Source organism: Sinohyriopsis cumingii, chromosome 8 (genome assembly GCF_028554795.1).
Source record: "Sinohyriopsis cumingii isolate HCF-2022 chromosome 8, ASM2855479v2, whole genome shotgun sequence".
In the NCBI taxonomy this organism is placed as follows: Eukaryota; Metazoa; Mollusca; class Bivalvia; order Unionida; family Unionidae; genus Sinohyriopsis; species Sinohyriopsis cumingii.
Genome location: NC_142968.1, coordinates 77,034,286 through 77,060,650, shown reverse-complemented (window position 1 = coordinate 77,060,650; position 26,365 = coordinate 77,034,286). Strand labels below are relative to the sequence as shown.

At 34.3% G+C, this 26,365-nt stretch overlaps 1 protein-coding gene across 1 annotated transcript; it reads left to right on the top strand.

The window, feature by feature from the left end:
* The first annotated feature begins 351 nt into the window (after positions 1-351).
* LOC149793910 (uncharacterized) lies at positions 352-12,387 on the top strand. Its single transcript, XM_089969062.1, has 5 exons — positions 352-357; positions 2,493-2,590; positions 5,352-5,423; positions 11,361-11,700; positions 12,188-12,387. Exons 4-5 carry the CDS (start codon positions 11,361-11,363, stop codon positions 12,385-12,387), a joined length of 540 nt encoding a protein of 179 aa, XP_089825188.1. The 5' UTR covers positions 352-357; positions 2,493-2,590; positions 5,352-5,423.
* Positions 12,388-26,365: the final 13,978 nt, after the last annotated feature.

Genomic DNA, 26,365 nt, shown 5'->3' with positions numbered 1-26,365 from the left:
AATAATGATAATAATAATAATGATAATAATAATGATAATAATAATAATAATAATAATAATGATAATGATAATACTTATGATAACAAAAATAATAGCAATGATAAAAGTAATGATAGGGACTTTTACTGATCTCTTTTCATATCGTATCTATTTGGGGATTCGTTTGAACATCGAAAGTGTTGGGTTTGAAACTATTTGTCCAAATTAAGTATTGTTTCTTGTGTTTGTCTGTAGAAAAATGTTTTTTTGTCTTACAGATATGTTCCGCATCACATGTTGGCAAACGCGATGTGATTGTCACATGCATAGAATGTTGCAGCACAGATTTTTGCAATGTAGAGTGATGTGGAATTAGGGGTGAGTACAGATGAACTGCAGTACAATAAGGGAAAAACAGATTTGATGTAGAATAGAGGATACGTAGACTGAAATGGGAGCATATGGCTTCATTGGAGACTAACAATGGGACGCCATCATGTTTGTGGGATGATATGGTATAAAATCGGACTGTATGTCTTCTATTTATTATTGTGGGACTTTACGGCCTCAGTGAAACATAACGAGAAATATAATGTTAAAACTACAAATGCTCAAAATGTAACAGTTGGAATGACACCCAGCTATCTACTAAGTAACATCCATACGCCCAATACCCACATTACCTAACCAATGAGCTGTAGGAATGACCAAAACCCACACATATTAATTAACGTAAGGGTAGGAATATTCGCACTCAATATAGACACGAACATACTTTTATCGTACAATACGAATGGTAACATGCTAATGGAACGGAAAGAATTTTAAGTGAAACCCATTAATAAACGAAGCTACTATTCACTACAACCTTCATAACCCCAGTAACCATTGTGTAAGGAGAGAAAACGGTAGGCATATACACACGCACGCACACACGTGCATAAACAAATATACGTATTTACTGTCAGTAAAAAAGAGAGTACTCAAATATTAAAAACATCAGGACGGAAGGGTGGAGCAGAAGATAAAACCCGTATAAACCAATCTTTCCAATGCAATATCTATCTTTCTATAACATCCGTGCAATTCGTTCATAAACAAGAACAACACCCTAACCGCTATTATAATCCCTTCCACCATTTCAGTTCAGTCAGATGAGAGACAGCACTAGGAATGTAAACAAGCTATACATACAAAAAAAACACAAATAGTATCATGGACTGTAAGGAGAGAAGAGTGAAAGAGAACGTGCGCCTAAAAAAGCTATTTAACATACACGAAGTGAAATAAGATGAAACAGTTGAAGTGTCTACATACATTTAACAGCATGCACTGATAGAATATATATAATATAAGAAATACATTTAAGTTATGAAACTCGTGAACACACATACATATAGTGCGCAATAGGTAATGCTGTTTATCGAATTTGAAACTCAAAGTATGATTCACTCTCTAAATGGCTGCCCATTGTCACTTGATAAATACCGGCAGAAAAGGTGTTGAAATATGTGACGTATTGGGTAAGTCTGGCTCTTCACCGTGGTACAAATGTACGATTCTGTTCAGCAAACTTAGATTGAATGCTCATTGATGATATTAGCTATCAAAATGTCATGTTGATGATGAGAGGAAAAACATTTTGTACCGTTGTCGTGCTAGGTAAGAAGTTTACAATAGGTTACGTTTGTTTTGTAATTTTAGGCTGTGAATGGTAAAGTTATGGTCCTTTGCAGATGTGTATCGTACACTGAGTGAATGTACATATTAAAAAAGTGATTTTAGGTGTGAAAATCGGACTGATTTTAGTTCCTTGAAATAAAACTAACATTGATACATAATAGTTTTTGTTACAATAGAGGTGACCTTTGCTTTACACACACACTACTTAAAGCTTAAAACGGATAAAATGTTTATATCTTGATAAAATAATAGAGATCTTTCCGTCCTCAATGTTCATGACTTCTTTTATATGTGACTGTTCATGTCTCGCTCTAAATCATAAAGGTTGTAAAACTATTAAATAAATTGGTTTTAAGAAACAATGAACGCAGGGTCTAGACCATCTAATCAGCAAACCATTCGAAATTCAAGGATTACTTGTCCTTGTTTTGAATTATGTTATGCATTCTCCATCAAGATCACAAATGGGGATACATTTGAAAGAAAGCGTCTTCTTTGAAACATTGAGAGAGAGATAGAGATCGGAAGGACGAAATGAAGCAGGGAGAGGAGGTAGAGCGTGTGAGGGAGACAGAGAGACAAAAAAGAGAGGGTTGTAAGGAGAAGATTATGCCAAAGTAAAACAAATCCAGTAATCAAATTCATTTTTGATCATTGACAGTCTTACATAATATCTTGATATGCATCTATGTATGTATGTGATTCATCCTAACATCACACATTAAATGATTTTAAATGTATTAATAAGCAGATTCACTGTACTACAACACACATTGTTTAATTTAGAAACAAAATTTTAAAACACAGTTCTTTGCGTTGACTCTTAACAGCTGTACCGCGAGAAAATAGAGGACCCTATTGTTACAATTGTGAAGTTCAGCAAAGCCAAAATTCCTGTCAGAAAGTTGATGTTTGCAATCTTGAGCAAGTAAGTTAAATTCTATTATAAAATCATTATCGCTGTGATGCAATATTTGTGGCATTATTGTATGATCATTTACTCAACTCAAGGTCCTAAGATTAATTTGCTAGAAGCCATATTTACTCTGGATAAAAAAAATGAAATTTGAGTAACATTTTTGTCAAGTGTCTCAATGACTATATATAAATGAACCAAATATGTTTAGCAATGATATTTGGAGTTTTAATCACTAGATGGAAATGAATCAAATATGTGTAACATTTATATCCAATGTTTTCATGACTGCGAAATAACAGCAGAGGTTTAAACTGTCAATAGTGCATTTGGTCTCAATGGCTGGATATAAAGGAATCACATTTGTATAACATTTATACCCAGTGTCTCACTGACTAGATATAAATGAATCAAATATGTCTAACATTTATATCTAGTTTCTTCATGACTGCATGATAACAGCAGAGGTTTACACTTTAAATTGTACATTTGGTTTCCTCCCTTACAGGACAAATTCACTAACATACGATAATTAGTTTGATTGTACTGTATTCAATCTAATTATTATTAATTTGATAAACGTTTTCGTTGCAAAAACTTTTGAATGGGCTCAAAATCATCGCAACCTAATTTATGCCCAAATGTTGCTAGAATCTCCGATCACGCAGCTCATTTTTTAACTTAATATATTTTATTTTTTTACTAAAAAGGAAGCATTACAAACTGACCAAAACATTGCATTATTAAACCGTATAACACAATTTGGAAAATGCAAATTTTGATATTGCATCAATGTATTATTATTATTATTATTATTATTAGTATTAGTAGTAGTTGTAGTAGTAGTAGTAGTAGTAGTAGTAGCAGTATTAGTGGTACCAGATGTGCTTATACTCTCGGCCATTATCTTTCGCGCATGCCTGTTATAGAAAAGAGGTAATAAATGCGATGAAGTTTCCATAAAATGTCTATCACAGATTAGTCACATGGTCATGCGAGTTCCTTACCTTAAACCAACATTTCTATTTTCATTGGCTTAATTTCATTGTTTTCATTACCTTAGTGACTTATACAATTAAAAATTGTTAATAATAATAAATAATAATGATAATTTGATAATCAAAATACTGCTTTACACATGCACCAGGCACAATGTATCATAATCCATAATGCGGCGACTGTGTATTTGTTCTTACACTTAGTGCTACAAAATGTACATAACTATTTTATTTTCTCCACAATCAAATAGAGACGTGCCAGTGTTTGCTTGACACGTATACTGATATGATTGCATTTAACAAAATATTATCATAAAACATTTGGAAATATTCTAATTTTTTCACAAGAACAATTCGCGGGAACCCCGAGGTGAGAATGAAAGATGAACTTATTTAATTCTTATTAGTAACAGCTGCTGACCTGTATTTTGTTAGTTGCGTTCCTAGGTGTCGCAGACGGGATGGTGGGGTGATGGTAGGGCCAGATGTGTGAGATAGTTTGTGTTCAATGTTCGATAGAGAATTTGTCTGACGGAACTCTTGGCCTCAAAAAACAGACCAACAAAACGGATCCTATTTTGTGTGTACTATACAGTTGGTAACCGTTAATATGGAAATATAAAAGTTCATCGATCAGAATGTTTGTAACCTTGTCAATCTATGATAGGTTTTCCCAATTCATGAAGTATAAACTAACAGAAAGAAAAATCAATAAATGTGTTGCCATGTTAAGCGCAACACGTGCCTACCTGATCCTTTTTAGAATTATGAAAATATTACTGGAACTGCATAACGTTATGAACATGACTTACGTAAACTTCAATTCTTGGTCAATCTAATACAAAACAGCAATTATAGTATAAACGTAATTAAATATGTTCAGGTTACTCGTTTGTCACTTTACGTTACAATATCCAAGGAAATCATGAATAGTTTAAACACATACGGACGTTAACATAGCCCTTCAGTTTGAAGTAAAGTTTGATATCCATCCATGTTTGTAATTGCTTTCTGTCCATTTAAGCCTAGCTTAGTGCCTAAACCTATCAATATCTTCACTAGTAACTATCAGTACGGATACATAATTACAGTAGACTTTTGAATATCCAATTACTAGTGTACAGTAGCAAAGTAGACATAATTAAAGAAATACTTGCTTATTAACCGAACACTTGAAGAAAATTAGAAACCAAAAATTAAAATATATTATACTTAGTAGTAAATATTTTATATAAAATTTATTTATATCCAGAGACAAAATAATTATGCTCTTTTTGTTGCGCATGGAATTCTATCATTTTATTAATATTTGCACTACAGAGAATTTAAAGGGAAGAAAAATATTACAAATCTATAATAACGCATAGTAATCCTGAAGGTTGATCTTAAAATAAAGAGATGAAAGTAACAGCGTCCGTACATTGACACTAGTGCCATCACTTGTATTGGTCCAATCAGAAATCACTACATTTATCTACTTCATTATTCAAAGAGATGCTTTTCTTCCGAGTTATCTCATGCATTGTTTTACTTTGGTCATCGATGTTAAAAGCATAAATACAATTATTTTCAAGCTTTTCCAAGACAGATTTTCACAATATATTTATTACGGAACAATATAAAGTAAGTATTCAGATAACGAAACACGATGTGTTCAAGCAAACCAAAATAATTTCACATTCCTCCCAAGGAGCTTTAGCATGTAACTAAATGTAATGAGTACATGCTTCGTAATGCAAACATTGCACTCTGAATTTATGTAATATTTGTTCCAGGCATGTATCCTTGAACCTAGTCTAGCCCATCTTCCAGACATCTACTACAAAAGTAGATGTGGTGACAAGGCGGTAAGTTGAAGAATTAGTAGTAACATGTGACGATCGCAGCAGGCACATGTAAAATATACAATAGACACTTTTATTACAGTATTTTGGGAGATTGTCTGGGGGTAAAAGAGGAATTCAACATTGAAGCTGCATTGTTAAATTGTTAGAAATCTTTGACCTCAGAAGTAGATGTGGAGAAAAAACGGTATGTTGAAAAGTTAGTAGTAACATGTGACGATAGTAGCAGGCACGCACATATAAAATATACAATATACAGTTGGGTTACATTACATTGGGAGACTGTCTACGTTAAAAGACGAATTCAACATTTAGGCTACATTGTTAAATTGCTAGAATGGTTGACCTCAAATTGGATCACATTATTATATTGTTAGAAGTGGCCAACCGTCTAGCAATTTCATCTGTATTGATGATATTTACAGGTAATGTTAGGTCTTAATTTCAAAATGAACCTTTTAAATTAAAATTTATGTTAAGTAACGGGATGAGCGGGAGGTCTAGGTACTCTGTTGCAAGAGAGTATTGATGGGTATCGTTTCCAAAGAAGTCAATGAATGTACGGAATTGTCGCGTAAGTCGTTACGCATTTATCTTCTTGGTTCGTCATCAAACATTTGTCGTGTTGTTTCTGACTACGACGACAAATTTAACAACCATGACAGTGTTCTCTAGTCAGGTCGGTTATTCTTTCAGCTGAGTGACGTGCAAGTAGACGCCGAAATTCTCTTCTTATTCTAGCCTTCTTGTCATCACGTCGTTATTGTTTTCTTCCCTACTATTGATCTTTCATTGGCGTTTTCTGGATGGATTACATTCTTCTCACCTATATTTAAAAGTTCAATTTTATAATAATCTAGGGTCACTTCTCCGTAATGGTTGATTTTCAGATTATTATCAAATTCAAAATACATCATGGCGTTTACTGTGCTAGCCAGGGCTCCTGCAAATTGAAATTCCATGCTAAGATTGCATGGGTATAGAGCTGAATATCTAACGTCGCTACCTTTGTCTGGAGTGAAATGAAATCCACACAATGCATATTCACCTGCAAAATTGTCGTTCGGAATACAATACGTACTTTTGCTTCCTAATTGTCCATTTGGCTTCTGAATCAAGACAGATCGCAACTCTCGCTTTTAAAGAATAAAGTTATTTCTCAAGGTTCTGGTACTCAATATCTGTCCATCTCTGATGAATTCTGTCTTGGATACGTTGAGCTGTTGAAACTCGATATGATTTTGGTCAAAATCACCGTTGAGATTCGCATGTCTGACGATACCCACGAGGCAACGTAGAAGGTTTCGGTTTACACTCATCGTTGCGGATACTTTGCTGTAGTTCTGCTGTATGTTTGACTGATTCTTTTTCCGACTGTAGGTAAGAATCCTACACGTTGCACATAATATCTGACTCCTTTAATGCTCGTTCTGCTAGCAATGTTTATCAATGGATAAAGGTACTATTCTGATTCAATCATAGACGTACGTTCAAAAAATTATTGTACGTTCAAATAAACATAACCAAGTGTACATGATCCATAATTTCTAGCCTATGTCCATGTTGGAATTTTAATAGGCTGTCGTTAGTTCTAACATTGTGAGGCTCGTCATTCACATTCAACTACGTGTTTAGTGTGTCAGGTTTCCATAACATTGAGGGATTCACATCTGTGTTGTTGGCATTTTTGTACGCCAATATATGAACCAGGTAAGCTCGCTGCGGGTAAATGTCCATGCTGCCACTCATCAGGTTGGTATTCAAGAACAAATCAACTCGCTGATCAACGAATGAACGATATTGTTGATAGAGACAACACTGGCTTATGCAAGTGGATTGCTTTTGTCTCTGATATCTTTGACTTTCAGCTCCATGTAACTGTAACTCAGACGTAATATTTTTTGTGTTCTTCAACTTCAAATTCGATAGGTACTGAGGTTGTCAAAAGCGACAGAGGATGAAAGCTATCCATGCAGATGCTTGCATCGGCACTATCCCTGGTATCATGGCAAGCAAACTGAGTTCTGACTTGGAATATTCTCAGGAATCCCGGTGCAGTATGTATTTTTCTTTGTACATGATTATTAATAAACGTCCAGTTATCTGACAGATGTTCTTATTTTCTTATTCACTTTCTGGGAGGGTTCGTTGCTATGAAGTCTGAGGTGTTTCCAAAGTCTCTCTCGGAGTTGACTGTCATTTGGCATCGCGGAGCCATTAATGACATCGGCAGAAGTTTGAAGCCAATTCATTGGGGCGTTTCGGCCTCTTATGAAGTCGTTGTCTGTCTGAATCAACAAATGCTTCATGTTTTCATCAAAGATTCATTAGTAATAGGTCGATCGATGAGTTCGTTTTGTAGACATATTTTACTTTGCTTATAATCTGAATGATTCATGTAGTTACTGTCGTTTCATGATATAATCCTAGTTGGATTTTGTCATTGTTTCTTGATTGCTTTTTCACCTCTTTTTTCCCTTCCTTGACTTTCCTTCTGCTGAAAAGGGTGTCAATATTATTGTTATTATCCAGCCTTTCTTATCGTCCCATTTTCGGGGTAGGCGGAAGTATCAACACGGTTATCATACTGGGTAGAGGAAAATGAATGGAAAGAATTGTAAACACTTCTCTTGTTTCTTTAGCTTCATTCCTGCTTGTGTATGTTACCATCACTGTCGCTGTTGTGTTTTGCTTTTATATAATTTTCACAACATTCTTGAGATCTCTCAGAACAGGTTTCACTGTCTGATCAAATTCATTTTACTGAAACATTTAAAGATCGTGCAATACATGTCCATTTGTGAGATATCTCTTCGACCCATCAACGATTTAATCTCTTCTTGTACGTGTGACATCTGGAGGACATTAGGATTTGGAGAGAAAATATGGTGTCCGTTTTATCTTACCAAAGATGAATTTTCTTTCACATGCCAAAACGTCATTTACACATGGTATAAATATTACTCATGTGCTTTTTGAAAGATCAATTAGCGAATAAAGATCATTGGAGCTAGTCAGTACTTATTAAAAATCCCAATTATTAGCTAAACGAGGACGGAGTTCATTTTGGAAGAAGGTCTGTTTTGGACGATGGTGTAAACTTTGTGATATAGTTTGTCAAACGGTGAATACTGAAGTAAACCTCTTCCAACATTTCTTTGTTATTTAGGGATTTATCACTACTGACTTTGGAGACGTTGTACCAACTTAATGTAGGTACTGCTGGCGTTTTCAACGGACCATTTCCTGTTTGTTCCTGTTTGGACAAGTGGAGAAAACTGTATACCACACATCTTCTGTCTTTCGACTAATGTTGACAATACCTGAATTATGATGATATCCGTTTCGTATAAACCAAGTTTAGTATCCTCTTTGTCTTCATCTAACATCTTACAGACAATATCAAAGATTTGTCTGACTAAAGTGATATAAGATCCAATTGCATTCCGGAGAGAATCCTTTTACAAACGTAATGGATTCTACCTGACTTTCTTTCGGTTCTGGTTATTCAATGTAAATACGTGATCATTTCATGAAAGTAGATAATTAAGTGTAATTGGTTCATCTCTCACTCCTTATATAAAGAAAGACTCATCATACGAGGGTAAGATTTTTTTATTTTCAATCTCTGATCGAAGAGTTATAACAGATCACGCTTCTCGTCTGAGACTTACGGAGAGCCAATAAAACATATAATTCCAACAATACAGCTGAATACTCCACTGAAGACAAAAGTCTAGATACACGCTAAAGGAGAATGAACTTCAGAGTGTACACAATTTCAAAGATAAAGAGCGTCGAAGACAGGATTATAAAGATACAAAGGTTAATATACCTGATATCCGTGTCAACAGAAAGTACGGTAATCATCAGATAGTCCCAATAAAGTGAAATAGGTGGACCGTAGAGACTTCAGAAGAAACTGAAGCAGGACTCCAGCCAGGAAAGAAATTGAAAAGGCAAAAAGATTAAATAAGAAACAAAACAGCCGATGTCAGAAAAGAAAATATGATAGACAATTTAATAAATGCTGAAAATTCATTTTGATTCTAAATGATAAGAATATATAAAAGGAAAGACAGTCGAATAAAAACATGATATACTATTTAATATATGTTAAAAATTCATATTGATTCTAAATGACAAGAATACACCAGAAAACGTAAATGTATCTTTATCTTGATTTTTTTGTTTAGCATGGGTAAAATACTGCAACACACGTTTGCGAAGAAACAAATGACATGTTGGCTAGTCAGTATGGAGTGGTGGATAGTAAATGTGGGCTGTTCGATAATATATCACGGGTGTTTGGTAACTCTACCTTTCTTTGCTTAGGAAGTGTGAAGTGTTGGAGACTCAAAAGAGCTTGGAAATTTTATTTCTTTTACATATCTTTCACAATTTCCGTAAGTGAAAAATAGTAGTTCAAGTTTAATATATTCAACTTATAAAAGAAACATTACAAGTTTTAAAGTTGTCCAGACATTTTGCAGCCTTTGCTAATGAGATATAATTTCTTTTTTTGTTTGTAAAGCAACTTAAAAGTTTGCGTAGATTTTACTTTTAATTGTGTTTGCAAATTGTATTTTTTGTGTGCATTGTTTAAAGTTTGAGGGGATTTATTTCAGTCTCCGTTACATTATGTATTAGTCTATACCGTTCAGCCTTACGTTCAGTTTGGGCCATATTTTAGTTTTGTTCTAGAGTTTTTAATCTCGACTAAGGTATATACACTTATCGTAATTGTTTTACTACTTTACTCAACAACAACAATTGTACATTTTTGTGGATCTTTTCAGTCGCTGCTAATGTCTCTGATAGTTTTGGATTTTTATTGCGGCTTAAAGTCACGTCAACTTTGATGCGTTCTTGAGTTGTCAGCTTGATGAAAAGGGTCGATAAACCAGTACAATAAAGAATCATTTACTGACACGTCCGTCATGATCTGGGGTACAGGTTATGCTTTTTATATGAATCTCAGATATATGCATATAAACACTAGAAAGCAGGCCACTTCACAACGCGTGCTGATGGTAATAAGGTGTACTGGATAGTAGATGTCTGGGTATTGGTCATTTCACACGTTGTGTTGAATATTAGGTGTGGGATATTTGTCACTTCATACGGCAAACTCATATATATATATATAAAGATTATTGTTGGATCGTAGATGACAGTGTGTTGGTCAATAGGCACGTCGTGTTGAATAGTAAGTAAGAAATATTGGTTACTAGACGAAACGTTTTGGATAGAACGTCTAAGGTACTTATCACTATAAGCGCCGTTTTGGACAACATTGAAAACATGGGTGTTGGATCATATTCAAAAGGTACGTGCGTGAGATGACTATAAAAGTTGGTGTTGGATGGTTATCAAAAAGTGTTTGTTGGATCATGTATAATAATTGTAATATTACGTTTTGCTTTGTGACCCATACATGTTTCAACATGGAGTCGTAATGTTAAAATCCAGTTGTGACTATGCGCATCACAGTGTAAATCTTATGCGTCAACTCCGTAGTGCTCCACAATATTTCCCTAATCATGGTGAATCATGTCTAACAATGTAACAGTGTAATTCCACTTGATGTTCACAATTTTCAACACTGAAACAATATGTCTCAATGTTAATTTCCCCTTGTGTCCCCGACAGTCCTTTAAGTAAACCATCGGCGTGATTTTAATTCAGCCTTGAGTTTGGTCACACATTACTGTTGTAAATGTTTATCGCTGATTTATTGCTACAAAAGGACAAATAAATCATACCACCTAATTTTTCATGGTCTATCGCAACGTGTCTAAAAGAAATGTTTTCGATCCATTTTTATCTGCTTTATAATGTTCTAATTTCTAACTATTGTATTTTTAAGTTGCTGAAGTTGGTCTTTTGAGTTACCTGTAATATAGTGTTCCTTTTCTTCTTCTGATGATTTTATTTCAGATGTGTTTACAGGCACATCAAAAACACGAGAATACACAATTAACACACAACCTTACTGGAGTTATTGTAGGAAGACGATACAGTGCATTTGGTGATTGTCCGGCTTGTTGCTACACTGATTTGTGTAATGTTAACTGCAGTCGAAATAACTATGTTGCCATACTCGGAACTGTAACACCAGAAGGAACAACATTTGACAATACAAATGAACCAATAATTACACTAACCTCTACAAAGCCAAGATCAACAACAGCCCATTCTGTTTCAACGCATCCAGTCACACACTTGCATCAGGAGCAAACCAATACTCATATGCCCAGCACCAGGCATGTTGTACAAGGTAAGGATATTTTGATTTAAGAGTTGTTTTAATGAGCTGACCCCCTATTATCTGACAAAATGGAGAATGGTCAAAGATTATATACCATCAGTTACAGTATTTGTTGAAGACCTAATATCTACCTAATATCGAAGAGTAAGGCATATGATAAATGTCACAAAATGGAAGTAATACTAATGGATATGTGATATGGAAATTCAATGTATATATTTTATGAAATAAGGTAAATAACGCCATCCATATGAGTCTTGGTCCAGATATAATTTGTATTTGAATAAATACCCACCAAACATTCACGCTGGTGCATCAGTTTATGTACGCGACTATACTGACAGACAAACCACACTTGTTTGTTGTCATCATTAATATTGGTGACGTAGCTAGAATTGTTGAATTTACATATATAATACCATGTCTGCAACTGCCACTTATTTAGTGGTCAGATAAACGTGCATTATGATCATGTTAATTCCCACTGATGTTGCAGACTGTTCACAGCACGGAAGTGGTTATATTCAGACGATACATTTGTGCATTAAGTTTCATTTTGACCTCATGGATTTCAACCGATCCGCGACGACATGCGCTAAGGAGGGAGCCATGTTGGTGACTATAGATAGAGAGGTTAAGATGAGCGAAATCTGGACTGAACTGCACAAAATTTCAGGTCAGATTCGAGGCATGTAAAGTATCACAAATATACGTAATTACGAAATACGTCTGATGAGTTTATTATTTATTTCCATAAATAGAACATTATATATTGTAATATTAGTCATATATATATATATATTGAGTTATGAGTTAATATTTCGATAAGAATCGTGATATTTAAATCAGTTATAAGTCGAAATATGCATATTAAGATATGCCTTTAAGACGGCACAACTAGTTTAAAGAAACCTCAACGTATTATAGTCGATATCTATCAATGGAATCAACACGCGTTATTTTGAAAGTGGAAATAATTTTGATTACGGGAAAATATTAAATAAAGATCTTGAGATCTATTGATTTAGTCATATCCAGCGTAGTGCTCGTTTCATGAGTTTTTTTCTCTGCTTCATTATTGATTTATACAGTATAGTACCTTCGGTACAGGAAATAATTCCAGAGCAACAAAATCAAAGAAAGCAAACAAACATGCATTTTTCTGATAGAAATACGTGAACTTTACTGTTCCATTTTCATCGAAGAGGTTATTATTCCAAGCACTGCAGATGCACATGTGAAGTCAATGTACGAGATTCATGGCGAAACATTGCCATTACATTAAGCAAAAGTGTTATTGTACTCGCGCATTCCTCCGCTTCAGTTTTGAGAAGCAATAGGTTAGGATATGCTGATGTTGTTGGGTCTAACGCCATTTTTCAATGTAATATAGAATAAACATGGCGGCCAATATAAATTGTCCAGGAAGAACCCGGGAAACCGCGAAAAGAACTTCAGACAAATGAGAAGCTCCTGGAAACCTTTCTCACATACCCAAATTGGCAGTAACCGAGACTCAGATCCACGCAGACAGAGGTGAGATGGCAGTGATCAGTAACGGCGAGCGCTTTAGACCACTCGGCCACTCGGGGCCCTTATTAGCATGTGCAGTACTAACGTCTGAAGATGAGTTCGTATATCCTAGGCTTTGAAAAGTCTTATTACTTCGATATGTCGAAGCAGTTTTCAATTCATGAAATATTTATCATACTATCTCTTAATATATATATACATATATATATATATATATATATATATATATATATATATATATATATATATATATATATATATATATATATATATATATATATATATATATATATATATATCTCTGTGTGTGTGTGTGTGTGTGTAGAATATACCCTGTATAAACCAGTACAATACACGGGATGTATACATTTTTCATTTACAGGAAACGTGGTTTACCGAGTTTCTTTTATTGAAAAATTTATACAACGAGAGGTAAATCAATATGACATACGCTCATGATTTAAACATGAAATATGGTTTTAATGAAGAAAGTAGTGCACCAAAAATAAACGGTTAGCCTCTTGTACACTGAACATGAGCTGACAAGCATTCACGTACTGGCGTATGGAAATTAGCGTGGAATAGAAACTAAGCAAAATGACGAACCAACAAGAGGTCATTAAAATAGATTAATATATTAACAGACCATATAAGTCCTTATTCTGCTTTGACTAACATTTCTAAAGACAGTACAATTCTGTCTCCAATTTGGAAAGTTTGACTAGACGTTACCATCATTCTTAGGTCCAGAGACATCCTCCTGTGACACAAACGAAAATTCTCAATGCTCGTATTTTCATGATTTTCGCCCGTATCTAGCAACGATAATCCAGAGAGAGAGAGAGAGAGAAAAGGGGGGTGGGGTGAGATGGGATGGGCAACCATATGGACATTTTAATATTAAATAATGAATACTCGATATTTAGAACATTAGAATAGGTCTAAGAAACAACAACAACAACAAAGCATTAAACACGCTACATTACGTGTGCCTCGTACACGACAAATTTAACATATAGACCTAGTGTCGACTGCCTATTGCAACTATGTATAATTGATATGAACACTGTTGATAGATTTTAAGGAAAGCGTAAACATACCGTTACGACAAACCAGATTACTTTCGGCTACTTGGTACAAGTTCAGTTTCAATGTTTCCTTCCAGTGCAATATGTTTTTCTCTCTCTCTCACCTCAGATTTTCTCTTAAGTTTTCCCTTACGCACGACATGGGAGAAGGGAATGGAAAAACAGAAAGTCTTCGGATGAAATTGTGTACCATTTTAATTTAATTTAGAAAACAGGGATTATTAATACCTTTTGTCACTATTTTAATATGAAATTTATGATTAAAGACTCCATCATTGATCTATAGCCCTGCAATTGAAAGAATGTTTATATATTCGTATTACTGCGCCATGGGAGGATCACACTTTGATATACCGGTACATCAATTGTTTTATACCAACACTTTAAATGCCATGTTATATCTATCTATCTATCTATCTTGTGTTTATTTTTCGTCGCAAAGGCCACTTACCAGACCTTTGGATTGGCGGTCGTGACGTCAGTCAAACAGACACCTTCTACTGGCAAATTGGAAGTAAAGTTTATAATTACAGCAATTGGGGAAAAATACCCCAGCAGCCTAAGGATCCCCGATATCACGACCAAGACTGTATTATATTACAGAGATTAGATAACTACACGTGGTACGATGAACCGTGTTACCGACATTATGGATTCATTTGTGAGCAACCAATGCATGCAATCCTTTCAAGTAAGTAAAAGAAAACTAAGGATTATTCATGAATTTAACACACCTACTTAAGCCAGATTTCACACGAGTCAAAAATGTTACACTCACTCAGATCTTTTCGTGTGATTCATTTCTTATAGTCTGTTTAAATTCTTCAAAGTTCCTCACAAAATCTTCCTTGACATGCTGTTGGTATTTATATCCAAACGTACATGTTAATTCTGTTTAATAGATGATCAATGAATATCCTCAATAAAATCATGGATACTATCCAATTTGTAGTTTAAATTAGCTGAATATTAGTAATTTGTATAAAATCCAGTAAAACTTACAGTAATCGGACCAACTTTCATTAATTGCCAAATGCAGAATGTAAACTGCTATAGTTTCTCTATAAATGTGTGCAACAAAATGGACCGAAACGCCAGAGTACAAATCAATTTTTGATGAAAAATACCTATATGTTGCATATGGGTTGTTATAAAATTTACAATAATTTAAATGTATATAATTCCAGTTTACAATATAAACATGTTTTTATTTTTAGACATTAACATCATTATTATTTACAATAATAGTTTGAAACAGAAGCAATATCAGTTTCATTTTCTTAAACTGAAGGGACACAACAGACGACATCTTGTGGATCTCACGATGGATTCCTTCAGCTGGAGCACCGTCTTGGATGTGTCCGGTATATTCCTTCCCCAATGGACTGGAATACAGCCAGTAATTATTGCAGAGGGCTTGACTCGCACCTTGTCCATATTGAATCAAAAGAGAAACAACACGCCATATATAGATTTATGCAAGCACGTACGTGTATTTAAGTTATCGTGTGTGCATTTTGTTGGTATACAAATTGTAAAATGATGTTTAATCAATATGGATGATCGTAAGAAACATTGATATAGAAAATACAATATAAGTCTGAACGATAATTCTCTTTACATTTTTCTAGGCCTCTTTTCATATTAAACTCCTAGATCGATTACGTGTTCACTGACACTGTGCAATGTATACTAGTTCTTAATACTATTTTTCATATTTAGGTAATCTTTATATAAACTAAAATCGTAAAAGAAGACACGGTCATAAACAACAATTAATTATTGTAAGAAATATGGAACAAAACTTTGTGTGATTGAATATATATCAAACGATTTACATTGAATGAAGGTCACATATTGTCTTAAAATAATTTCCCTAAAAATATGTTCTGTTGTTTGACGAAGCATATATAAACGTTGATAGTATGGAATCAGTGGGCTTGCACATAAAACCGTTTTCATGTTCTTTCTGTAGACGCATCTAACAGATAAACTTTTCCCGTCTAGTTTAAAAGTCCGCTCCTATATGAGCATATGCTTTCGCTTTTTATCTTTGGACTCTGCGACCAACAGCGGTGCATCCACTTTGATCGCACGAAAGGTTCACTCTTATTTTATATTTAGTTATGCTTATTTTTGCATCTCTTAGCACGAATGTATTCTGGTCAGTGGTGCAAAACTTTAGCCTTTTGTTCTATAGGAATTAATTATTACCTTCCATGAATTTGTAATGACCTACTTATGACTGATCTCTTTTTTATTTTAATAAAAAATCTTACAGTAAATAAAATGTTACTGGCAGTTCACTCTGTCTCTATCGATCGATCGATCGATCGAGAGAGAGAGAGAGAGACATAGAGATAGAAATAGAGAGAGAACGATTTGAGATTATCATAGTTGAACGTGCTAACATTGTAGACGTGGCTTCCGCTTGGGTATTTTTCAAGAGGATCTGAGATGTCGCCGGAAGATTTGTCATTTTGTGAAAGTGGTTAGGTAGAGTTGGGAACAAAAAATATTGCAGTTAATATGATGGCAACACGTGATTAAATAGCTATCAAGATGGACATTATTGCATTTGTGTGATAAACATATAGATTACTATTGTATACGTATCAATCGAGCTATACAAAAAAGAGTCAAACATTTAACGTCATTTCAAACAAGTAATAAAGCTACGAGATCATTTCCTGATTTTGTTTTACAATACTCTTAAACAAGGAACATTATCCTCGAGGTTTTCTGATTATAACAACAACGTCCCTAACTACTGAATGCCAACACTATCAGTTAACAAAGCTCTAAAAACGCAGTTAGGTAAGAAACCTGTTATTTGTAAAACTTCCGAATCATGTAACCACAGAATAAAACAGTTATTCATATTTAGCAGTAGAAAAAAGTGAAATAAACGTCTGAAACAAGGTCACATTCGGTAACTGCGTGTCAAAACATTTATGTGCAGTACAACTGATGCCGAAAGTTTTGGGAGCCTTTCTGATGCTGTCAAACCAGCGTGATGTAGCAATATATATATATATATATATATATATATATATATATATATATATATATATATATATATATATATATATATATATATATATATATATATATATATATATATATATATATAAGTGTCTGTATATATAAATATGTATGAATGTATATATAATGAAAATATCAACTCGAAATAATACGTGGTGGATTTAACTTTGATAGTGTATCTGAAGATGAGTAAATGAAAATGTTCCAGACACTGCTTTATACTATTTCATGCATGTATATAATGACGCGTCCCATGTCAGAAATTGGTTAATGCTTTGACAGAATCTTTCTTTCACGAAATGCTAGTGTACTGCAAATCTAGCTAGCAAATATGTTTGCAAAGCTTTCCGTTGTACTTTGCAGATCTCAGGTACAACTTTAACGTTATCAGAGTAGTATTTACCATTCAAAAGGTCAATAAAGTATCACAAACGCTCAGGAGAAAGTTTTACACGGTCTATCAGATGCAATATTATATTCGCCATATATATCCGCCATATTTAGCCGTGACTTGCTCTCTGAGCACAATGATGGATTATACATTCTTATAATATTTTCTCGTTGTCTTCAATCGCGTGTTGCCAATTCTGATATTAGGTTTAATTAGGTTTCGGTCAGATCATATATCTTGTTATCAGGACATCCCTTTTACTTTAGAGAAAATTGACTGATTGTTAGACAAGATGAGATGACGACTCTACCAGGAGAGAAATATGTAACTAACGAGGTCGAGTTTGAATGCAATGTTCTGTCTAGAAAAAACTGTTATCAAGCTTTGAATGGCCACGAAATTTCGTAAAAGGAAAAACGAGAGATTGTGGCTCTAGAAATACCTGGACTATAGTACTTAATATGTGATTTTTATAATTTTATACCTTTTGGAAGTTGGTGTAAAGACTTTGAATCAGACGTTGCATATTTCTCTGTAAAAGAATTTAACCTTTCACGTGTGACGTACTAACCTATGAATTTAAATCAATGTAAATAGAGCTACAAATATTTAATACACATCGAATTGGCTCGACTATCTGTCAAATACATTTTCACTGATAAATATTCTTCAAACACGAGCGTAGTCTTTCCGGAAGTTTACCAAAATGGTAATTTACTAATATCCTGAACGTTTTGTACGATATTGTTTTCTATTTTTAGACAATGAAATCTCTGTTTTCTGGACAGGCCTTGTTTCCACAACACCAAAACCAAACCAAGCAAAACAAATGATTGGCAATGGGATTCAAGATTACCTTATTCCTACATGAACTGGGGAACCATCCAGCCTCACGGAGCAGGAAACTGTGTACTCATGATAGAGGATGGATTTTGGTATGACATGGACTGTTCTACACATCATACGTTCATATGCGAAAAATATTAAATATCAATATAACATAAATGTTTGGAAATGCTATGTTTCCTCTCTTTCATTTATGTTTTGAAACGGATATTTATTGACTAAAGTATATAGAACAAATAATGTGAATAGTTGCGACTGTGTGTTGGGCTTTCGTGACTTTGGAACATATTAGAACCATATTTGTTTACTGTCAGATCAAGGAGAGGCACAATTGGAAACAGGATTGTACCCATAATATTCCCAATAGGTCCCCAAATGCGAAATCATTGGCAGCCTGAATAATTATTATCATATATCATTCTCTATAATCGAAGAGAATTTACTGTAACAATTTCGATTACTTTGCATAATATTTTTGTTCACATTGAACATTTCATCAATACTGAATTTTTATAGTCAGACAGGATAAGTGTCAGAGACGTTAGTCTTCAATAAATCACAAAAAGTCGGTGAGATGTGACAGCTGTGGTTCATGTGATAATTATACAGGCGCCCATAGGTTCCACGTGCGGGGACTTCATCAGTTCATATTATATTATATAGGCGTCCTTTGGTTTAGCATGATAATGGCAATAGGGGATCACCTCCGTTTATGTGGTTAAAGTGTTAATAGGGTCTAGAGAAAGCGGTAATATTAGTTTTAGTTGTTCTCAACATAGACATTGACAAAACAATCGAAGAAACAAACACAGTCATAACACATAAAACACAAATGTCCAAATAGGATTAATATTTTTCTTTTCTGGAAATCTGAAAAGTTTTGTTTGGGCTCCTCTTCTCCACCTCACACTTGGTCTCACGGGCGATCCTTAAAAGAATACTTTCTTCAGACAGCCTTGTGTCTTTCATATTCATTGTTCTGTGATATATTTTATCATCCATGATGCCTTCACATAGAGCAGATAGTTTGGGTTAAATAGCATTCCAAAAACGATGTTTGACTCCTCGAAGATAGCCAACATGGCTATGGTATAAATATTGAGGTGTATTGTGCATTACAATATTCAGCAAAAGCTTCAATCAAAGGGGAACGAACGTGTGGTGTCACGTTCATTATATAGGATCAATATTGTTTGTATCTTTTTAAAATCATATCTGCATAGCTTGAGTATAGCTTAAACAATGAACAATATGCACTGGGCTGCGCCTACTGTGGAAGACCGACACAAGAACAAAACGAGACAAGTGAATTTTACTTTTTTTACTTACAATGTACAACGTTTACTCAGAACGAATGGTGCCAAACTCATGTAAGAACAGTGTTGTAAGTGCAGTGTAACGATTCCATGAGTTATTGGCCATACCTCTGAGTAGAATACCTACAATGTCTGGAATGACATAAGTTGCTAAATAATACTTTACCACTTTCACGAGACCAAAGAACATTATTTTTTACTCGTACGTTTGCCTGATATGTACTATTACCACCACGACGACATAGAAAACAAAACAACGAAACATACTAAACTTTCATTTAAAAACTGTTGACTCATTATAAATGTTGAAGTATTGCCGATCCAATGTGGATATTTTACACCGTTGTTGGGGAAATTCTGGGCAATTATTTCTGGATCACAAAGGTATTTATCGTTTGATGTAATTTTCTATAATCGCTAAAGCTTGTGTATCAGTGTACCGAAGGAAGTTCTTGCCCGAGACTAAAATAAGGACCTTATCCCTTCATACCTATATCTCACTGACATTTGGTCAGAACTTTGTGTTTGCTTTAACAGTCCTGGGATGAAAGGGGAGACAAGTAGATAAAAAAAATTATATGAACGGATTCAACAAAACAAGTGGAATTCTCTCTCTCTGGTGGACTGGTATTTAGACATTTCCCATACCGTCTGCGAATTCCATGCTGGCATCTTTCACAGATGCACCACGTAGGTCCTTCAACTAAATATCAAAAGTCCTTTTATTATATTTAAAGTTTCTCAGGATATGCAAAATCAAATCAGGAAGAAATTAAAGGGCATTGCACAACTAGTAATCTACATCACTGTCTTCAGGTTCTAAAACACCAGGAAACTAGACTGATATTATAGTTAACGGCTTCTTGCATACTATAGCTTGTATACTATGAGTGGTACGGCAAACGCCTTATGTAGTCATGAGCATAATTATAAAAGTGCATAAGTGTTTTTTCGGTCTACACTAAGTATTATTTGCAAAAAATATTCTACCAAATTGTTTTCACGACTATTATATACCTGAATCTTCACGTTTGGCCATTTTGAGATGGTGTAACATCAATGTTTCTTTAAAATTTCCACTTGACACAGATTTGAATGTAACATGATATGACTGTCAATAACAAAACGTGGAAACAAACTCATTAAATACTAAATCTTATGTTTTCTGTCTTTTTTTCAGGATTAAGAAAACAAATTCGGAATTATTCACAAAATCAATCTTATAATCATGAACAAAATCTCCAGGATCCAACACCTAACTTTAGATGGGGAAAATAGAAGACAGTTTTAGAGAAATTGCAAGACACTCGTACCTTTCTGCAAGTGGATTTAATACGGTTCTGTTTTACCTTCTGTGCTTGTACGTACGGTTGAGATCGCGACCATATTCTGCCGACTTCCCCTTTTTTGACGCTATATAACTCCACGAAAGTATTTCCAAGATGAATTTGGTAAAAAGCCACGACATGTGCCGATTGATCTGCACTTTTAGTTGAAGATTACATAGTCACAGATGAATATAAACTCAAAAGAACATATACGGTCAAAGAAAGGGATACGTGAATCGCTTGAGATTATTAGCATATAGGTGGGTAATTCCACACAATAAAATATGTTATACGGTGTCATTATGAATATTAGATTCTACAGTTTTCAATACGTCAATTAAATTTGAACTATATTACCAGGCACAACAAAAAATCTTTTGCGTCCAGATTCGAATTTCCGTCCATATATAAAAATATATTAGTATAGGACAACACTAAGTGAATAGATTTATGTTATGATATTAAATTAAGTAACCGAAAATAAACATATTTAACTGAAGCTCTTAAAGGGGTTAAAAATACAAAAGAACAGGAACTAATAATTACGAAGAACCATGATGTTTTCAGTTACTGCAGTTTCATATGATGTTCCGCAAGCATATGTTGCAAGATGGATTAAAGCTCTTGCCAGCTGTATACGTGTTGCTTACAAAATGGTTTAATACATAAAGTTGTGTTCTCCGTGGTTTAGAAGGCAATGATGTACAATTAGTTATGATGCTGTTATTTTTAACTCTAGTATCAGCCCTCACGCTCAGCTTAGTAGATGATGAGTATAAATTTATATTGGTTTGTACGTTAGTACAGACATATTCATGTACGCATGTATCTGCATACATTACATTCAAATATGTGCAATGTTGTTCACTTAACGCTTGATCAGACCGATTTCAGCTAGCTACCAGTACGACTTTATGACCGTACAACATATCTAAATTGAACTTTATGCTTGCGAAGAATTTTCATCATAAATGAAACGTCCATCAATCAGTCTTTTTACCGTGTATTTTGTGTATTATGTGACTGATCCTATTCCAATTATTATCATATATAGATAGATGAATGCACATTTTCCGGAGCACTTGGCAGAGACGTCAAAGTTTCAGGCTCAAACTGTTCTATTTTTCTCGAGACGCAACAAACGGTATGAATCATATACTATGTGTTATGAAAACCTCGTACGACAATGTCGCAAAATTAAAACTAGGTCCTCATTTACTCCGCTAAGGGTCATTTTAATACAGTAGAATTCCACACAGTACATGAATATAGTCCACCCTTCTAAGTTGACATATATTGAAACACAGGAAATACACCTAAAGCTAATTATTTTTATTTATGTTTGTTGCATATTTGCATCCTATTTGCAAAAATATATTTATATTGTACTAATTAAAACATAATTACTTACAATAGGTCGTTATCCCGTAGGGATAATACGTAACAGGAAAAATAAAATTGCCCATCGGGTATAAATGGCATGAGTATGAGCAGCAGAGGAGCAGCAAACGATGCGAACAGACCACTTGCTCGAAGGTCCATTTTTCAAAAGTAAGGCTTCGTACTAAAAATAAAAAAGGAGTGAAGATATCACTGCTGGAAGCTTTTTTGTTGTTGAAAACTAAGGCTTCCTACGAAAACGAAAAGTCAATAACGTCAAACTGTCGTTTTTTACCCGTAGGGACACTTAATTTGAAGTCGCGCCTCCTCTGCTGCTATTATTATCAACCAAATAATTTATCAAGATCAAGACCTAAACGATATCTTGTTTTTGGATCGTGTAAATTTATTGCTATAAATCCGTGTGGGGTAGCTTGTGCTTTTGAAAGAAATTATTTAATCTAATTATTTCCATATTTTCGCTGCAACAGGTCTGATTACTGTTTCTCAGAATATGTGTATCAACTCGTTAAATGCAACTAAAATATTAAAGTCTTATCTGATCAGTTTTGGTATATGTGTATATCGCTGAGTGACATAAATTATATCTGTATTTTTGGTATTTGGGTATATCGCTGAGTGACATAAATTGCCTATGGAAAATATCCTGGTTGCATTTGATTATTTATCCAGCATTATGTCGTCGTATACAACCAAAGTATTAATAAATCCATCTAATTCATCAAAACTCGGCGTTTCATCAATATCGGTTATAAAAGTAATAATGTCGTCATCATTTTCATTTAACAATTTAGCATTTTCATTACATCTTTAAGTACATCATAACATCTCTGATCATCAACTGATGGTGCAACTAAATACAACATGTCCCACTTTAACCATCGCATTATTAAATTAAGCAGTAATTGTGTCTTTCCACGTCCAGACGGGCCTATTATGATCATTCTGATGGAATATTGTAATGCTGAAATATTTTTACTGGCTCTTGCATTCGTGTGTCTGAGAAATCAATTACATCCATATTATAAATATACATGAATCTATATTGCTTGCGTTGCATAGCTAAAACTCCAACCACTGATTTAGTCAATGTTACAACAAAAAATAGAAAAATAGCATACGGTGGAAGATGTGCAGCATGCAACATATTTTGCTTTCGTTTTTACCTAAAATTCAACGTAAATATGGTGGTTATATAGGTACATTAATGTAAAAATTTCCAGGAACTCCTTGCGCTAGATACCCATGAGAAAAACATCAATCAGGATATAGTTAGGTTGTCTTGGTACCCGACTTGATATTCGACTTGATAACCAATATCAACCAAGACCTGGATATGGTATCTTAGATTAAGTTAAATAACTGGTTACATTTTTGTTAAAATATGTTCAGTTCATTAAGATCTATCCTCCAGAAATATGCAAAAAAAGACATTACATTTTCCATTACCTAGCTGTGAACTCAATATAGCAGCAGAGAGACTTCTATATAGCGTTTGACATACAGTTTGGTCATAATATATTAATGGGAGGAATTTCATAAAATTTCTCCAATATCACAAAGTTATGAGGTGGACAAGAAAAAGTATGGACGGATATACTGTTAAAATAATGGCCCTCAGTTTAATACGGTGCGAAAATGCACCAATAGTCGTATCACAATTAAATAGGGCACAAGATGTATTCTTACCTTGACCTTGACATAATTTCATGACAGTTTGGCATGCAACACACTCTTTGTATCAGTATACATGCATTCTCTCAACCATTTTGAACAGTTGCAGAGCTAGAGCCTGGATACGAAAATAGAACACTGTCCAATTATAATAGATAGGAGCATATTCACTGTCATCTCCCTCAATACATCCGTTTAGCTAACGACTTGAAAAGAAACGTGTGCATATTGTTATGTTACGGTAACTTTGTGGCTAAGACGTCTAAAGTCACAATAAGCCAAGATGAACAATTATTCAGTGTTTCACGATACTACTCTTAATGACTTAAAGTAAAAACCACGCCAGCACAAAAAGTAATAAGTGAGACGATCGTGTCATAAACTTTGCAGATACGATCTTGGTAATGGTACAAATCACCATCCAACAATTTAGCTTTCGTTACTTTATTTATTAATACAGCCCAACGACGAAAAATGAAACTGATCGTTAAAAGTGGATCATACAAGTGTGTTATGTGACATGACCTGAGGTTATGATGAAAGAATGAATACAGTTCATCTCACCATCCTCGTGACTTTGAGAGCTTGCGTCTAGAATAAAAAAAATCATACTGATATATGATAAAATATTTTGATGACAATAAACAAAACAAATACATAACACACTAAATGTATGAGTTAAATATAAATTTAATTAAACAGCATTGAATTACTTTTGAGTTACATTCCTAAATGAAAAGCGAATAAGCCTCACATGTGTGTGTTATGGTTGCTGATATGACCATGTTATTGATACACATGACAGTTACAATTGATACCCTCTCGAACTATCATTTTGCAGAAGGGAAATATAATGTTCCATGATTTCAAAAAACGGATCGTGAGTGAAATTATTTAGACAACAAAGCTATATTGACGCGAGGCGCGAGATCTGGCCTTACAGATATGTTCATAAAAGTTCAAGAGACAATATCCTGAGCTGATGTACTTCAATATCAAATGCTTCGTTTATTACTGATTCAAAAGTGTGGGAGGTAGAGTACCAAAAACCTATAGTTGTGTTCGGATCGTATCCTTGACACCTTATTATTACATATGTGCAAATGTTTACTAGTGTTCATTCCACTTCGTCTATCATATTCAGACTTACAAACTACACACTTAACGTAAAATAACTGTGACCGCGACCTTCCAGAAAGCATACAAACACACTCTCTAGTTCTGATACAATTTACAATACGTTATGCAGCAAAGAGAATGGTTTCAATAAACATTCTAAGAAGAATAATATTAGAAGGTTGTGTGCAAAATAGCTCAAGTATACATACACACTGATTCCATATTTTCGGCTTAAAACGAATACAGCAAATGTCATCTGTTCAGTTTTCCAACTGACAGACTGAATGAGTAACCATCATATTTAGTGTAATCCAACGTGAAATACATGAAATTGCATAGAATATGGTATATAACATGATAAAGTGTTAAGGCGCGTTTCTTATTTATGTATCAAAATGACAGTGTTCGGAATTCACTTGAATGAACGCACGCTAATGCCATAATCGTGCTTAAAATATATACTTAGTTGACTCAAGTATATCTGCTGAAGACTGAGCTTGGACCGAAGTACTACTTAGTTTGCTTGTTGCCAGTATAAACTATTATTGTCAAGTGTACTGAGTTCCAACCTGAAAGATAATAGCTTATTATTATCATTATTATTATTGGAACCCGTTAAATATTTAGCCAGAACCACTGACTCTTACTGAGCTTTCTCACATATCTTTGTTTGTCCAACAGATAACTGAACTCACGCGGACGGAGGTGAGATACGTGAGTGGATCTGTAAAGGCAAACGGCTTAGATCTCTTCACATCTATTCTGCAAGTTTCTCTTCATTTATATAAACTCACTTTAGTCGACACATAAAAGCCAGGATTGCACTGATATGCCCTTAATTCATATGTATACATACATATCTGACTTCTTATCATAGGTCCCTACGTACAGATTAATACGCTCTCGTTGGTGCCATGCGGATCGTTCGTTCTG

Coding starts and splice junctions, on each gene's coding strand:
- LOC149793910 (XM_089969062.1), top strand. CDS start 11,361: ATGTGTTTACAGGCACATCAAAAACACGAGAATACACAATTAACACAC. Junction 11,701..12,187: donor CACCAGGCATGTTGTACAAG/GTAAGGATATTT, acceptor CTGATGTTGCAG/ACTGTTCACAGCACGGAAGT.